At 30.1% G+C, this 17688-nt stretch overlaps 1 protein-coding gene across 1 annotated transcript in view; it reads right to left on the bottom strand.

Annotated features, from left to right (window-relative positions):
• Positions 1–17688, bottom strand: part of LOC105843685 (protein PF3D7_1417600) — a 32478-nt gene that overhangs the window by 12642 nt on the left and 2148 nt on the right. The window contains exon 2 of the mRNA XM_065800177.1: positions 2439–2654. Coding sequence (XP_065656249.1) covers positions 2439–2654 — 216 coding nt within the window. The remainder of the gene's footprint in view (positions 1–2438; positions 2655–17688) is intronic.

Genomic DNA, 17688 nt, shown 5'->3' with positions numbered 1-17688 from the left:
CTCACCTAAAGACAAAGCTGAATTGTTTGCTAAGATTTTATCAAGAGATGAGATTAATTCTCATCAACCTCATCTCTTTATTCCATTAATTATATCCTATTTAATATAGCTGAAAAACAGGTTGATTCATTGCTTGACATTCGTATCACTCCAGCTTCTGTATCTAAAGTAATTTCCTGCTTAGAATCTTCGGCAACTTGAGATCCAAACAACACACCTGTTATAGTCTTGCAGAAGTGTTCTCCGGAGCTGTCGTCTATAATATCAAAACTATTAAACAAGTGCTTATCAGAGTATTGTTTTCCAGCCTGCTGGAAAGCATCATCTGTTATTCCTATTTTCAAAAATTCTGGAGAACAATCTGACTCGTCTAACTACCGTACCATTAGTCTTCTTCCTATCATGAGCAAGGTTTTTGAATCTTTAATTAAAAAATAGTTAACCTCTTATCTTGAATCTAATAACTTTCTGATCATCAATATGGGTTTTGGTCTTCTCGTGCTACTACTGATTTGTAAACGATAATAACCGATAGATGTGAAGAGGTTAAGGCTATCGCTCTAGACATTTCTATAGCCTTTGATAAAATTGGGTATACTGGTCTTTTCCATAAGCTCTCTTCTTACAATGTATCAGGTAACATTTTTAAGATTGTTAAAGCCTTCCTTACCAATCGTAATGTAAAAGTTGTCCTCGATGGACAGCACTCTCCTTCATTTTCTTTAACTTTAGGGGTTCCTCAAAATTCTATACTTGGCTCTATATTCTTTTTAATTTACATTAAAGATCTCCAAGAAGTTCTCACATCTAAGGTGGCATTGTTCGCTGATGATACTATCATTTATTCTTGTCTAGATAAGAAGCCAAAACCCTCTGATTGCTTGGAGGGGGAATTTAAGCTTGAAAAAGATCTTACTTCTGCTACGGCATAGGGTTCTCAGTGGCTAGTGATTTTTAAATTAGATAAGATTCAATTTTTTTGGCCAATTGTTATCGCAATAATCTAGATCTTCCTATATTTATTAACGGCAATGTACTCGATGATCATTTACTCTTCGTCTTCTAGGATTAACTCTTATTTTCAATCTTTCTTGGAAACCATACATTACATCCATTGCAAAATTAGCATTTGCTAACGTTACATCTCTTTATTATGCTCGCAATTTTTTTACTCAGGAAGATCTATCTTTGTATGGAATACTGTTATATCTGTAACGGATCTTCAAATGATGCCCTTTCTTTTTTAAACAATATGCAAAAATGCATTGTAAACGTAGTTGGACTTGCTCTAGCAGCCAATCTTTAACTATCGTCTTAGTGTTGTTTCTCTTTTTCTTTTCTATAAATTTTATAATGGGCGCTGCTCAAATAAGCTAGCATCTCTTGTGCCACCTACTAAAATTCATTTTCGTGTTACACGTCATTTAATTTAGTCTCGTCCTTTTACTGTTACTACTCCCGAAATTCTTATTTGTTTAGTTTTTTTTCCTCAAACATCAGTTCTTTGGAATTCGCTTCTTCTTGTTTTCCTGATTCATATAATTTGCAATTGTTTAAGTTGTCGAAGTTACTAAAAGTGAAAAGATGAAAAGAAAGTTTTTAGCTTCATCTTTTCACTTCCAGTAACTTCGAACTCTAATAATGGTTTAATTGCAGATTGTTGAAAGTGAAGATAAAAATAATACAAAATAATAGAAAATATAGAACAGAATTTAACATTTTTTTATCAATAATATTGCAGCATAAAAAATTGTTTTATTAAGATTATTGTCTTGAAGTAATCGCAAAGTAATCGCAGAGTAATTCGGTTTCTATATAAGAATATTGTGAAACATGTCTTGTGCTTAAATCTTTTGGTTTAAATAAATAGATAAAGGTAGTCTGCATTACGTATTTGAAGACAGAATACAAGAAAATTAGGCATTGTAATTGCTGACATCATGACCTTAAAAAAAGTAACAGTTAAAAATACATAAAAACGGAACAAATTCTAACATCGTATATTATCTTCTTACTGGCGTTTTTTGTGTTGCATTGTTTAGGCTACAGTGTCTTGTACCCAGTGGGAATTGGACGTCTGTTAGATGTCTTAGGACGTCCAATACTGGGTATCGCAATTTTGCTTAATCTCTGCTTTAAAATTTTTTGTTAACGTGCCACTTCGTTTTCAACTCCTAATTAAATCTTAACACAAACTTAATACTATTCTTTTTTTAATATAATTTTTTATTATTTTTTTAATTTACCTTTACTCATATTTTCATTTTATTTAACTTTTCTATGTTTCACACATATAGAACTAATCATTTTTTACCACACACACCTTATTACATTAACTTTCTTTCAATCTTCCAAACCAAAAAAAATTCCTAACTTAATCATTTATGGTTCTAAAAACTGTAATATTATTAAAAATTCTACATTTCGGTTTATGTTACCTATTTTATCTTTGGTTCGATTCGCGCTGCTCTCTTTGTAAGACTTCGGAAAAATATTTAGTTTATGAGCATATGAAATTTTAAGACTTTTCTCCATTTTATTTGTATTATTATACTTCATTTTTTGATTGACAGTCTTAACTGAATTTTCCACTTGATTGAATTCTTTGATGTTTTCTATATGATCATTCAATAAGCCATTTTCATTCAGCATATCTAAATAAAACATTTAAATAAGAGCTTTTGTAATAATTGCAGAAAAAAAAATTTAAGTTTATTTATTTACAGTTGACTCTCGATATCTCGAATTTTATTTCCGCACTTGTTTGAGCCAAAATCCTCCTGATATCTCGTACTTTTTTTCCGGTCCCTTGAGAGTTTGAGATATTAAGAGTCAACTGTAAAAAAAAAAAATGGTTTAAAAGTTCATAATAAAAATAATATAAAACAGCAAACATAATACTTTACTATTATTTATATTAACATCAGGCCCGTAGGAACTGGGGGAGGGGGCGCACAGTAGGGGCATTTGAAAATAATTTTTCAAATACCTCTGCTGCAAAACTAGAAATAGTGTGCTAAATATAACATATAAAACTTATAATAATTTTTTGTTTGTTTAAAAGATGAAACTGTTAAGATGATTAAGCATAAATTTTATTATTTTACTTTTATTTAAATTATTTATAATTTTTAGTAATTTTAATATTTGTGATATTATGTTTAATGTTGATGTTGTTATTAAGAAACTTTTTGCTACTATTTTGTATTTAAACTCAATTTTTTCAATTGTTTTTTTTTTTTTATGATTACATTTTTATGCTATGTAACGTTCTTTTAGAATTTAACATAATTTGACAAAGGGATCGTTAATTATGCACGGCTAAGTTTCACTAATAAACAAAAACAAAAAGATCAAAAGTTTTCCCTTGCAAAGCCTTAAGGTTAAACAAGAATCAAAATAGAGGATTAATTATTATAATTATATTTTCTCTTTATCACCCAGTAAATGAAATTACAGGTAAAATATTAAAGTTACTTTATAAAATTAGGACCAGTAAAACAACATAGCTTTTAAAGTTGTTAGCCTTAAGTACTAACTACTAGATAGTATGTCCACACTTAATTGGTTTAGTGTTTTCGGAACATTCTCCTCCATCAAAGTTTTAAAATCACTCTTTGTTCTTTTAAGTTCCATAACTGGAACGGTTCTCGTAATGCTATTGAAACATTCTCTGTCAGTTCAACCATTGGTCGTGTAAATTTAATTTTATCCCCTTCTAACATACATTGGAAAAAGTTTAAACCAAGAGTAATACATGTAGCAATCACTTCGTTTATAAAAGATTTTTTTTGCGTTGCCAGTAACTGCTTCAATATCAGTTAATAACGTATTTGATTTTATGACAGTCTGATAAATAGGTTTACTATGTTTTGAAGTAGAATAGTTGAAATATCCTCAATTTTAAGAAACGAATGCAGGTAGTTTTTACTATATTTTGAGATACAAAAAAAAAAAAGATTTTAAAATTGCTCTTCCACCAGCATCTATGTTGGTAAGAGAGCTGGTGCTAAATTTGCATAGCTTAAGTCCATTTGAAAGCTTTGAAACTGTTAATGAGTCATATAGATGAACAGTTATTGACGGCTGGCAAAGACGAAATCCACTGTCAATTAGAGCTATTGCAACCGATTTATACGCTCACTTAAGTTTGTTTTTTAAAGTGTTGCAATCTTGTTCTTATTAGCATCATTATCCCATTGGAAACCTAGATGCTTTAATTTATTTTGAATATATATTGAATTTCCGTAAATTTGAATAGCATTGTTTGAAGTAGGACTTTTTCCAGAAATTAGAAACTCCGTTTTCTCATGTTTAATTTAATAAAATTAACCACTCCTTTTAACTTTAATTAGCCACACCTTTGAACTGATTGACCGTTTTCAAACTTGAAATTTTGAAAACGGTCAATTAGTTCTTGAAGACCAGAAATTGTAGGACTTAGCAAGATTACATCGTCTGCGTATGCAATGATACCGGTTGCATTATTTATTAATGCAACCAAATACTGTAATTACTTATTGTTTAAAGCTCGCGTTTATCGCTACGGCCTTTTGTTTTTAAAGCGTCCGATTTTGTAATTTCTTGTTGTTATATATTTACTTCTTGAGTGAGTACGTTTTCTTAATATTGTTTCTGTAATTAACTACTTAAGAATAAAAAAGTTGTTAAACATGGAGTCCACGGAAAATTATTTGATTTAAAGATTATTACAGTGGTGATTATGCTGAAAGTTTATTCATTTGGATGCTAAAGATATTTTCAGATACTTGCAGCTAAGTTGTTATTATGATTTTTATGTAATATGTTAATATTATAGGCGTTTTTTTATAGAAGTGATTATTGTGTTATAGACAAGTATTGCAATTACTATTTTTTTTATTTTAAACTTGCTCTATAATATGTAATCTCACTACCAAACGACGAGTTCGTACAATGAACATAAATTCAATTATTAAATATTTGATCAATCAAATGAACTTATAAGAGCTGATAATGTAGAACTTTTAAATGAAACTATTACCTTACGAGACACAGCATCAGAAAAGTTTGACAAAATTAAAACACTCGATGATGAGATTTCTGTTCTAATTGAAGATGTTAATGAGTTACAACTCGATGATGACACTGCTACTTAATTAATGCTAAACTTTAAACGATTTTAAAAATTATTACTTTCTTAAAAAAATTTGATTCAATAAATAAAGATTCTAGTTCTGTTGCTAAATTTAAAACTAACAAGGTGATTAAACTCCCTGCATTAAAGCTTGAACCATTTGCTGGTAAAACAGAAAATTGGCATTCTTTTTTTGAAAGCTTTGACTGTGTTATAAACAAAAATGACGAATTGTCTAATATTCAAAAAAGGACTTATTTACGAAACCTGCTCCGATGTCAAGCATTATCTGCTATTACAGGCTTATTACTTTCCAATGAAAATTATATAATTGTATTAGACATTTTGAAAGATCGTTTTTCAAATAAACAAATATTGATATCTTCTCACATGAAAAAACTTTTATCTTTAGAGCGTGTAGTTAACATAAAAATGTCAACTCTATAAGAAGAATTTCAGATGTAATTGAAATCCTGGTTCGCAGTTTAGAAAACCTTGGAATTAGTTCTTCAATATATTGTCCTTTGTTAATCCCAGTGTTACTTGAGAAAATACCTGCTGACCTTAATTTTATTATTAGTCGTAAGTTAAATGAAAATGAAACCTGAGAAATAAGAAATGCGCTCGATGTGCTGAAATCTGAATTGAGAGCACGTGAACAAAATAACAATTCTTCTGAACCTTCTGCTTTACCGTTTACAGCCAGTACATTTCATTCTATGGGAGCAGCAAATAAAAGGCGACTTACCTATTTTGAACGAAATAATTATCATAATGACAATTTAGCCTTTACAAAGAATAATTCTACTGCTATTCAATTTTCCTGCATATTCTACAATAATAATCACAAACCTCATCAATGTCGAGTTATTACAAACGTTACAGCTCAAAAGAAGATTTTGAGCGAGAAGAGGCGATGCTTTCGTTTTCTTCGTGAAGGTCACTTTAGTCATCAATGCCCTTCATCCTTTAAATGTTTTAAATCTGGTCGTCTTCACCATGTCTCAATTTTTGATAATAATAAGCGAGAGGCTTATGGAAAATCTGATAATGAAAAATAAAATGGAAATTTAATCTTAGTTGCCAGTGCTTCTCTTCTTCAAACTGAAGCTGTTTTGCTGCAAACTGCATTAGTAACTGTTGAAAATGAAGACCATTCACGTTATGCAACCTGTCGACTTTTGTTTGATAATTGTTCGCAGCACAGTTATATTTCTACTTCAGCCTGTGCCAAACTTAAATAAAAAACGGTGTGCAAACAAAAAATCAAGTCATAAGAGGAATTAGTGGTCCAGTAGTTATTAATTCAAAAGTGGGGTACATTATTAGCGGACCTATGATTGTTGAAAGAGTTAGGGTAGATAATTCAACTGTTTTATCAACACACGTTTTAAAAATTGAATCTGAATTTGTTAATGGCCGATTAGCAATTAAAGAAGAGTTTAATTTGCTATGGTATGATACAAAGATGAATACAAGTGATGAAATTCTATGTGATCAGTTTCAAAACAATATAAAGTTTGATGGCCAAAGGTATGAAGTTGAGTTGCCATTTAAGTTAGATCATCCGGTGTTAGGTGATAACTATAATTTAAGCAAAAGTAGGTTTTTGGCATTGGAAAAAAAGTTGATGAAAGATTCAAATTTTTTTACACCTTACAATGAAATCATTAAGGATCAATTAACAAAGGGCATTATTGAACGAGTGTCCAATTTTGATTGCAATGTTGGTGATGTCCACTATTTACCGCATCAAACAATTATTCGTGATGATAAGCAGACTTCAAGAGTTCGCGTAGTATTCGATGCAAGTTCATCTTTATCTAGTCCCTCATTGAAAGATTGTTTATTTTCTTGACCTTCTCTTACAACTTCTTTATTTGTAGAATTATTACGTTTTCGTTCAAAACGAAATGCCTTCATTGCGTATATTGAAAGTGCATTTTTAAATATATCAGTAGCTGAAAAGCTCCAAATTATGTTTAAAAGAAGGTGGTTTTAAACTTAGGAAGTTTGAGGCAAATTCAATAGAGTTATGCAATTTGATTCAAGAGGACAACTTTGCTTAGTGCAATATTTCAAAAGTTTTAGGTTTGAAGTGGAATAAATCAGAAGATTGTTTTATTTTTTCGTTTCAAGAACTTCAACTGTTAACACTAAACCAACAATAAGAGTCATTCTTAAATTTATTGCAAGTTTCTTTGACCCGTTAGGACTTTTAAATCCTGTTATTGTGAGATTTAAAATATTATTTCAAATTATTTGTAAACTGAAACTTGGTTGGAATGCTATCATAGATGGTGATATTCTGAATGAGTGGGATCAAATTGTTCGTGATATAATTTCTCTACCCTTTGTGTGTGTGCCAAGGTGGCATGTAAAATTGTTTGATAAACCAGATCAAATCAAATTTGAATTATATGGCATTAGTGATGCAAGTCTAAAAGCGTATGATTGTTGTATTTATTTGAGATGTTACACTGATAATAATTACAACACTTGTTGTCTGGTCACTTCTAAATCTAGAGTTTCTCCTTTAAGTAAAAATACAATTCCAAGGCTGGAATTAAAAGTCATGCTATTACTAGCTAATTTAATGTTGTTTCTAAAGATCTTGTGTATTACAATATTACTCAAATAAAAATATTTTCTGATTCCATAATTTGCGTGAATTGGGTTAAAAATAAAAATAAAATTTATGAAGTGTTTATTCAAAAGAGTTTAGAAAAAATTCGTTTGTTGTATAAGGTTAAGTTTTGGGATTATGTTGAAGGTGAAGGAAACCCAGCAGATATTATATCGCGTGTTAGTAAATTTAGTGATTTACAAAATGATGAACTAAGGTGCTAAGTTTTTGTATGATAATTCTGTTTCATGGCCATGCTTTGATTTCAAAAAACAGGTATTATCTTTCCATACTGAAGTTGCAACATTGTTCACATGAGTTGATTCTCCTTTAAATTTAGAATTTATGCATATTGAGAGATTTAAAAGTTATAACCATCTCCTGAGAGTCACTTACATATGTTTTGCGTTTTATTCGTATAGTTAAAAAAGAAATAGGTGTGGGAGATTTTTTTTCTACTCCTAATGCTATTGAATTAGACTTTGCTGAAACTCTTTGAATTAAATATTTTCAAAGGAACATAAATTTACTAAAATCATACAATCGAGTTAAGAAAGATTTAGGTTTTTTCATTGAAGGTGGTGTTGTTCGTTGTTAAGGTCAACTTGAAAATACCCCAATTCTATACAATTCAAGGCATCCTATATTTTTACCTAAAAAAAGTTGTTTACTGAATTATAAATTTTTCATTATCACTCGTTAGCTTAACATAATGGAGTAAAGGAAACATTAACTCAATTGCGTTCAAAATTTTGGATTCCGAAAGCTCGAAATACTATAAGGAAGCTTATCAAAAATGCTATGTATGTAGACGATATGATAGCAAACCTTATAAATATCCTATTTCATCACCTTTACCTCTGTCAAGATTAAATAATGAATATACCTTTAAATATGCTGGAGTAGATTGTTGTGGTCCGATTTTCATTAAAAATATTTATTATGGAGATGAAATGTTTAAAGCTTGGATATTTATAGCAACTTGTTCTAGTACACGTTTTCTTCATTTAGATCTTGTTCCTGATTGTTCTGCACAGTCATGTATTCGTTGTGTACGTCGTTTTATTGGAAGTTATGGTTCACCCGTTGAGATAGTCAGTGATAATGGAACAAATTTTTCTGCAGATGAAACCTAAGCCTTTGTGTCGTCAAAGCGTATACGTTGGCGTTTCAACGTGACTGCAGCGCCGTGGTGGGGTGGGTTCTTTGAGAGAATGGTTAGGTCAATAAAACGAACTCTGAAAAAGATACTTACTACACCAAGATTAAATTATGAAGAAATGCTTAAAATTATTTCTGAAATAGTAATTGTAACTAACAACAGGCCTATTACCTTTGTTTATGAAACACCTGGTAACGAGTCTTTAACACCTAATCATCTTATGTTTGGACGTAAACTTAACTTAGAATCATTTGATTCAAATATTCTTGTTGATGAAGAACACAACTTAGGTAAACAATATTATTATAATAGAACCATCCTGGAGCACTTTTTGCAGAGATGGAGAAATGAATATTTAATTGAACTAAGAGAATTTCATAAATGTCGCAAGTCGCAAAGCTCCGGTCATATCATTAATATCGTTATAATGGATGATCCGAAAACATCGCGTTGCAAATGGAAGTTAGGTATTGTACAGGAATTAATATCATCAAATAAAAATCAGTTTCGTTCAGCATCAGTTAGATGTATTTCTGGTAATAAACCTCAAATTATAAAAAGCCCAATCAATAAATTGTATCTATTGGAAGAGCCTAAACCTATTCAAATTCCTGATGATAACAACATTTATAAAATAACCTTGATTGATGAAAAGAACATACCCTTAGTGAATAAGGACATTTAAAAGGGGGCCAGTGTTGCATTATTTGTTAATGCAACCAAATACTGCAACTGCTTCTTGTTTAAAGCTCGCATTTATCGCTACGGCTTTTTGTTTTTAAAGCGTACGATTTTATAATTTCTTGTTGTTATATATTTACTTCTTGAGTGAGAACGTTGTCTTAATATTATTTCTGTAATTAACTAATTAAGAATAAAAAAGTAGTCAAACAGTACCCATATATATACCATTTACTGTCGATCCTACTTTGCATTCTAAAACTATTTGATTTAGAATGCTTTTAGTATAAATGTTATAAAGATGAGGCAATATAATAGAACCTTGCCGCACTCCTTGTGAGTGACTAAATTGATTGAGGTAACTCCTTGACATAATATGTTTGCAGTACAGGATAGATAAAGCAATGAAATTGTCGAGACTGTTGTTATGAGAGTTTTTAAGGTGTTCAGCACTTATCCCATAGCTATCCGGTGACTTTTAACTATTTAGTAGTTAGATACTATTTATAATATCATCTGTTGTAATGACTAATGAATTAGGGTTGCTGTTTAGTAGTGGAACTTGAATTTGGTTTTGGTTGTTATTTATTATAAGCGGCATATTGAGTAGAATTTGAAAATGTTTTCTGAATTCCTTAACAATATCCTTTATGTTTTGCGATTTGTTAATTGAAATAATCAAATACTTGCTTTTGTTTTGAATTTACAAATGTTGTACTAGAACTACTGAGAATTTGTAGTTCTCAGATTTTCAATATTTATAGTTTTTTTATGAAACTTTTTGTTTTGGGCTGCTTTAACAGCTTTACAAAAGTTTTTACGTGCTAGGATGTTTCTTTAATTCTCCATGCATTCTTGTTATACTACATTTCGATTTTTGCTATTGTTTATTGTTAAATGAAAGATTTTTTTTTTCATATTTTATGTTCCGTTTTCCACCACAATTTGGAATACTTACAGATTATGTGTTGTTCAAAGGACTGTTTAAAAGCCATTTGAGCAGTATTTTTTATTTGTTCGCAGGTTTGTATTAACTCTTGTTCAATTTTTTCTTCGTTGAAGGAGTAGTTATTGAAAGCTAAGGATAGATTTTGATTACATATTTTAATGAAATTTTTGTTATTCCATGCATATTTTGGAGTAAAACTGTATTTTTGTATTATGCTATTTAATACGGTTGATAATTTAGTAAGTGAAATGGTGATAATCCTAGCTATTGGTAAGTGATCGCTTAAGTTAAATGGCAAAGAAGTAATAAATTTGGTATTAATAAAGGATAGTGATCACTCTTTTAGTACTGCGATGTGATCAGTATTAGATAAGTTAGAGAGAGCCTAATGTTGACCAGTGCAACTGATTATATCGAAAAGAGAGAGTTTAATTGATTTAATGAAAGTAGAGAGAGGCTTAGAGAATTTATTGCATGATTTATTATAACGATGCTCAGAGTTGTAGATTTTTTTTGGATATGACTAAAAATCTCCAGCAATAATACATTACATCAATAATACACTTACATCTCCATGGTTTTTTATACTTGACGTAATAAGGTTTAATAGTGATAAGGTTTAGTTTAGGTATTATTAATTGTTGCGTATACTTTGTAATCTACATGATGTAAGATAAATACCAATAAAGATTAGATTTAGACACTTTTGTTTAGCTTTAATAGCAAGGATATTTTCATCTTCATAAGTTATGCAAGGAGAGGAGAAAAAAAAAATGTTTTTAACAATGAATGCGTTCATTCAAAATGGTCTTCCATATGGTTTTTTTTCTCCCGCATGAAAAAATACAATATGTGTCGGCATTGCTATATTGTTCAGCAAAAAGAATTCAATACTTAAAAGCAAATATTTAGATATAAAGATAATACCAAATGACTTGACCGGTTCGGAAATAGAAACTGAGTTTGATTTAAAGCTTTGGCAGTTATATGCACAAAAAATATGCATGCACAATAAAATCCACAATAAAATATTTTCAAAGGTTTATGTTATAATCTCTAACTACGTTTTTTAAATAAATTTAGCGTTGCTTAATTTATAAACAATCCCAAAGGTGTTTTTTAATTAGAGAAGGACGAATAATGGTTTATTGAATTAGAGAAGGACGAATAATGGTTTATTGAATATCGATAAACGAATATTTGTAAAAGAGTATTTGTTTAAGTTATTCTTTGACGAATAATTCTTAAAAATATTCGACTAAATTTTTCATAGCGTACGAATATATTCGTATACAAATAATTGTTTTAATAAATAGTATTTGTTTAACGAATAGGGTGGAGCGGGGTATATCGGGAAAGTGGGGCATAACGGGACAGTTATGCCTAAATACTTATCTCACCTAAAAATTATTTTTTTTCAAAATCTTTCTGATAAAGCATTTTAAATAATTGTGCCTAATTATTACAAAAAATGTTTAATTTTAGAAATATAATAACGCATTAAAAGCACCAAAATGCATCAATAAGTTTGCAGTAAACAAAATTTTATTAAACGATAAAACGACTCAAGATTTATCTTGGAATATTGCTAATTTGCTTTATTTATAAACAGTTTGTATTTTTCAGACATTATTTTTTATCCTCTTTTTGAATCTGGTTTAAAAAAATTGAAATTGAAATTTTTGAATAGTATTATTTTCAGTAAAATGACTGTTGTGGGGCATATCAGGACAACAAGTTATTTAAATAATTGAATATTTTACTACTATTTTGTGATGCTGTTTACAGTTGGATAATATTATTTTTAATCTAAAATATTATTTTTCTTATTTAGAAAAGCATTTTTTGTAATAAATTCAAAGAAATTCTTATTTCTATAACTTAACTTTGAATAATTTATAGTACTTAATGTAAACAAAGAAGGTAAAAAATTATATAAGAAAGATCAATCATCCAAAATGCGATGAAATGCAGTTTTAGCTGTGAGTTAAAAGGAACTCAGAACTAGAAAAGCTGCTGATACATGTGACATATTTTCGTTTGCTCTATATTGACATATTGCTAATAAGTCAACTCATTAAAAATGTTGTGAAATAGTTTCATGTTTAATTTTAAATTTAGTAATATAATGAAACACAAAATTTTTTTATTTATTTTAGCTATTTCTTTTTTGTGGTTGATGGATGTAAAGACGTGTAGTTTTTATGAGTACTTTATTGAGTATTTTATTTAGACGATATTTTACTTTTATTCATATTTAGACAATAGATAGCCTTCATTTTTCATCGTATTTAAAGCTTTACAATTGACAAATAACTGCTGCTTTTTAACAGTCCCGTTTTGCCTCACCCACTTGCAAAATGTAAGAGTTTTGTTAGTCTAGAGTTTTGTTACTTTAGTTATCGTAACTTATTTTTAGAAATTTTTGAATTTTTGGAAATTTATAAAAAACTGTGTTAACTATGAATAGTTTATCCGCAACTAGCATTTGTTTCTTAAGTGTCCCTATATGCCCCGTTCTACTCTATTATTATTATTAAAATTTTAACAAATAAACTGGAACAGTAAAACAGGGGGAGAATAAGGCTAGAATGAAGTTAAGGATAGAACTAAGTAGTGATTAAAATATTTATTCTTTTACTCCTAATTATTTATTGAATTAAATTTAAATAATTTTGAAAATATTTTTTGATGTTGTAGAGAATCTTTTTTTGAATAAGAGAATATATAATTTTAATACAAAATAACTTTTATAAATGAAGTGTAAAATTTTCGGCCACCTAATAATTTTTTTTCTTTCTTTTATTGTTTGTTTTGAAAAATGGGCATTAAACTATCGGAAGTGAAATTTGCTACCATTGAACGTCAAGAATCCTCAAAATTAAAACTTTGTAAATAAGGCTTTTATGAATTAGTTATATCTAAACTGGCCAATGAGTCTCCATAATTTCTTTGTATACACTTTAAATTGGTTATTATAGAACCTATTAACATATAAAATATGCCTCTAAAGTACTTGCACGCAAAGGAAAATTAAAAATACTACATCGAAGAGCAAGTAACGCTTACGCAATTTGCCATTCGGTACTTGTAATACATTTGAAACACCATCTCAATTTAAGGTTTTGCCATCTTAACCACCAGAATCTATGTCAGTGCCACCACAACCTTCTCTAATAACAAAACCATTTTAGTCACTGTCTTCTCAACCTTCATTCTATAATCTACATAAACTGCATTTTTTACTTCAATTTGTGTATTTCTTCTCCCCAAATATAAAGGTAGAATGGAATAGTTTAAAAAAAAAACAAAAAAAAAACTTGGAATTTATTTAAATACACCTCTACTTAAAAAAAAAAACCTACAGTTATCTCCCTAAAATACCCCCCCTACAATTTATAAAAAATAAAAAAAATCTAGATCCCGCTTATTTGCTGAACGATTATAAATTTGATGAACGTATAAGCGAGAAAAAATATATTTGTTTAAAGAAATCTTATACGACTATATATATATATCTTATACTATATATATATGTATATATATATATATATATATATATATATATATATATACATATACATATATATATATATATATATATATATATATATATATATATATATATATATATATATATATCTTATACTGCTATATATATATATATATATATATATATATATATATATATATATATATATATATATATATATATATATATATATATATATATATATATATATATATATATATATTTTTTTTTTTTTAATGATTCACCTCCCCAAAGCCGAGAAGGCCACTACAGTTGAGGAGGCTACTTGTGGTTATCACCCTCTCTCAACTCTATAACTTCGAAACACGAACCTTGACGAACAAGGCCGCTGCGCGGAGAAACAAGTTGTATATATATATATATATATATATATATAAGTTGTATATAAATATATATATATATATATATCTTATACTGCTGAATTAGGTAAACAGTGTGACATCATACTGAAATAGCCTACTGCCGGGGGCTTCAGTACGTACATCGACTGACAAATAGTCTGACTCGCAGTGGAGTGCTGCTACATCGACTAAAGATTTGGGATGAGGCAGCAATCTTTTCATTCATTATTCTTCGTTTTCTTCTTCTTATTCTAAAAAAGCCGTATCGATTTAGATAAGCAAAAAATTGATCAAGTGCACACATAAATATGCTATAGATATTCAGAGATACCTCTGAAGTTACAGAATAAGAAGAAGAGTGTTGTCCATTGAGGACAACTTTTATGCCACGATTGGAAAGGAAGGATTCAATGATCTTAAAAATGTTGCCGGATACACCATAAGAAGAAAGCTTATGGAGAAGACCAGCATGCCAAACTTTATCAAAAGCTTTTGAAATGTCAAGAGCAATGGCCTTAACCTCTCCACCTTCATCTAATGCACGATAAAACCTGTCAGTTATTACTGTTAGCAAATCAGCTGTAGAACGAGAAGATCAAAATCCATATTGATGGTCAGAAAGTAAGTTATTAGATTCAAGATGAGAAATTAAGTGTTTGTTAATTAAAGATTCAAAAACCTTGCTTATGATAGGAAGAAGACTAATGGGACGGTAGTTAGACGAATCAGATCACACTCCAGAATTTTTGAATATAGGGATAACAGATGCCGCTTTACAGCAGGCTGGAAAACAAGACTCTGATAAGCACTTGTTGAATAGTTTTGGTAGTATAGACGACAGCTCCGGAGAACACATCTGCAAGACAATAACAGGTATGTTGTCCGGGCCACAAGCTGAAGAAGAGTCAAGGCAGGAAATCACTTTAGATACAGATGCTGGAGTGATATGAATGTCAAGCAATGGATTAACCTGTTTGTTGGCAATATCAGGTAGAACGCAACTAGTGGAATCAAGATATGATATTGATGAAAAGTTTTTAGCAAACAATTCGGCTTTGTCTTTAGGTGAGGTGACAAAGTCTGAACCATACAAGAGAGGTGGAATTATAGATTTGCCCTTACTATTGATACTATTAAAGATTCTCCAGAAGTCACGAAAGCCTAATTTTTGAGATGAGATACAAGATTACATGACCTGAGAATAGCGGGTTTTGGCGTTAGACAAAACCTTTTTACAATTGTTTCTAGCAGTAATAAACAGTCGTCTGTTTTCTGGAGAATTGTTTTGCTGATAAATATGGAAGGTTTTGATTGGCAATCGCAGCAGCACAGTGTGAGGAAAACCATGGAGGAGAGTGAGGCTTGACCTGGAATCGTCGAGAGGGAATAAAAGATTTCATGCCAGCCTGAATCCACGAAGTTACATAAGAAGCACATTTTGTCGACAGGAAGACGAAAGATTTCTACCCAAGGGCCATCACGAAGAAAATCACGGAAAGAATCCCAGTCAGCTTTACTGTAGTTGTAAGAGGTACGATAATAGGGGGATTCAGGTGATGAAGAAGAATGAGATATTAGTTTTAGAGAGATCAAACTGTGATCAGAAGAACCAAAGGGTGAATATGGAGAAACTGAGCACTGACTAGGATCAGAAACAAGAAATAAGTCGAGTAGAGAAGGTAGATGATTCGGGTTGTCAGGAAAGTTTTTCCTAACCGTTGGAAGTTCGAGTTGGAAAGTTAACTATTTGAGTTAGAGATTGAGAAAGGCAAAAGTTGTGGGCTTTAATGCCTGCAGAGTTACTGACACTAGAGCCAAGCCATTCAGAGTGATGAGCAAGCCATTCAGAGTGGTAAAGTCACCGACAACAACTATATTAGCTGATGGATAAAGAGAGAGGGTTTGGTCAATATGATCAAAAATAACGTCAGAAAGAGTGCAGTCTTGAGATAAAGGAGAGCGATATAAAACAAAGAGACAGGCGAGAATAGAGTGAAGTGGTGCTAAACGAAAGCACATGAAAGAATAGTCTGTGGATTCAAACCTAGTTTAACGACAAATGGGTGAATTCTTACGAATGTAAATGCCGAGGCAATATTATACATGACAATATAAAGATATTTTCTTAATTCATATATATACACTTACGTATATATATATATATATATATATATATATATATATATATATATATATATATATATATATATATATATATATATATATATATATATATATATATATATATATATATATATATATATATATATATATATATATATATACAGTGGGATGCAGAATTATAACCTCACCTGAATAGAAACCTTAAATCTTTCGAAGTTTGTTGATCAAATTCTTATTGTAGATCATTTTTTGAAATAAAAAAAATAATTTACATGAATCTATTTATACCTTATTTAACTCAAGTTATAAAACCATTGAAAACCGTGATGCACAATTATAAACTCGGTATCTAAACTGCATCAAAAGCCATCAAAAAATAGTAGTAAATTAAGTTTTCAAATTAAATTTATTACATTTTAAAATTATAAAATACATTCTACCAAATGCCAAGAGGAATTACACTCTCCGATAAAGAAAAAGGCAAGATCGAAGGCTACAGGTTTTTGCGTTTATCAAACAGGGTAATTGCTTGCAAACTGAGACGCTCACCACGTTTGATCAATAATTTCGTAAATGATTCAACAAACTATTGCATGAAGTATTGAAGTGGTAGAAACCTATACCTACAGCTTGGAAACAGTGAATTGTGCATGCCGCTAGTAAGCGTACAATCTCCGCGAGACAAATAGGCGCTAGAGACAAATAGGCGCAAGAGAATTAGGCGATTTGGGATTAAAATGCTCAAGATGGACGGTGAATTGTGCAATTAACAAGTCAGGCGTTTAGAGATATGCAAAAAAAAAAAGCACATCTCCAGCTAACTGAAGCTCACAAACGCATATGTCTTCAATGGGCCAAGGGTCACATGAGTTGGTAAAACGAATGGCAAAAAAATCTGTGATCGGATAAAAAAAAACTCGATCTTGATTGTTTAGATGGGTTCAATTACTACTGGCATGACATTAAAAAAGAGAAAATATTTTCAAAAAGAAGGGCTATGGGAGGTGGAGGAGTAATGATTTTGGGTGCGTTCGGTTATTTTGGAAAAACTTCGATTGCCTTTATTACTACTAAATTAAATGCTGAAGGGTAAAAAAATTTGTTGAATGACCATTTGAATAATATTTCGCAAAAAT

Source organism: Hydra vulgaris, chromosome 06 (genome assembly GCF_038396675.1).
Source record: "Hydra vulgaris chromosome 06, alternate assembly HydraT2T_AEP".
In the NCBI taxonomy this organism is placed as follows: domain Eukaryota; kingdom Metazoa; phylum Cnidaria; class Hydrozoa; order Anthoathecata; family Hydridae; genus Hydra; species Hydra vulgaris.
The sequence above is the reverse complement of the archived record's forward strand: the minus strand, read 5'-3'. Positions and strand labels throughout refer to the sequence as shown.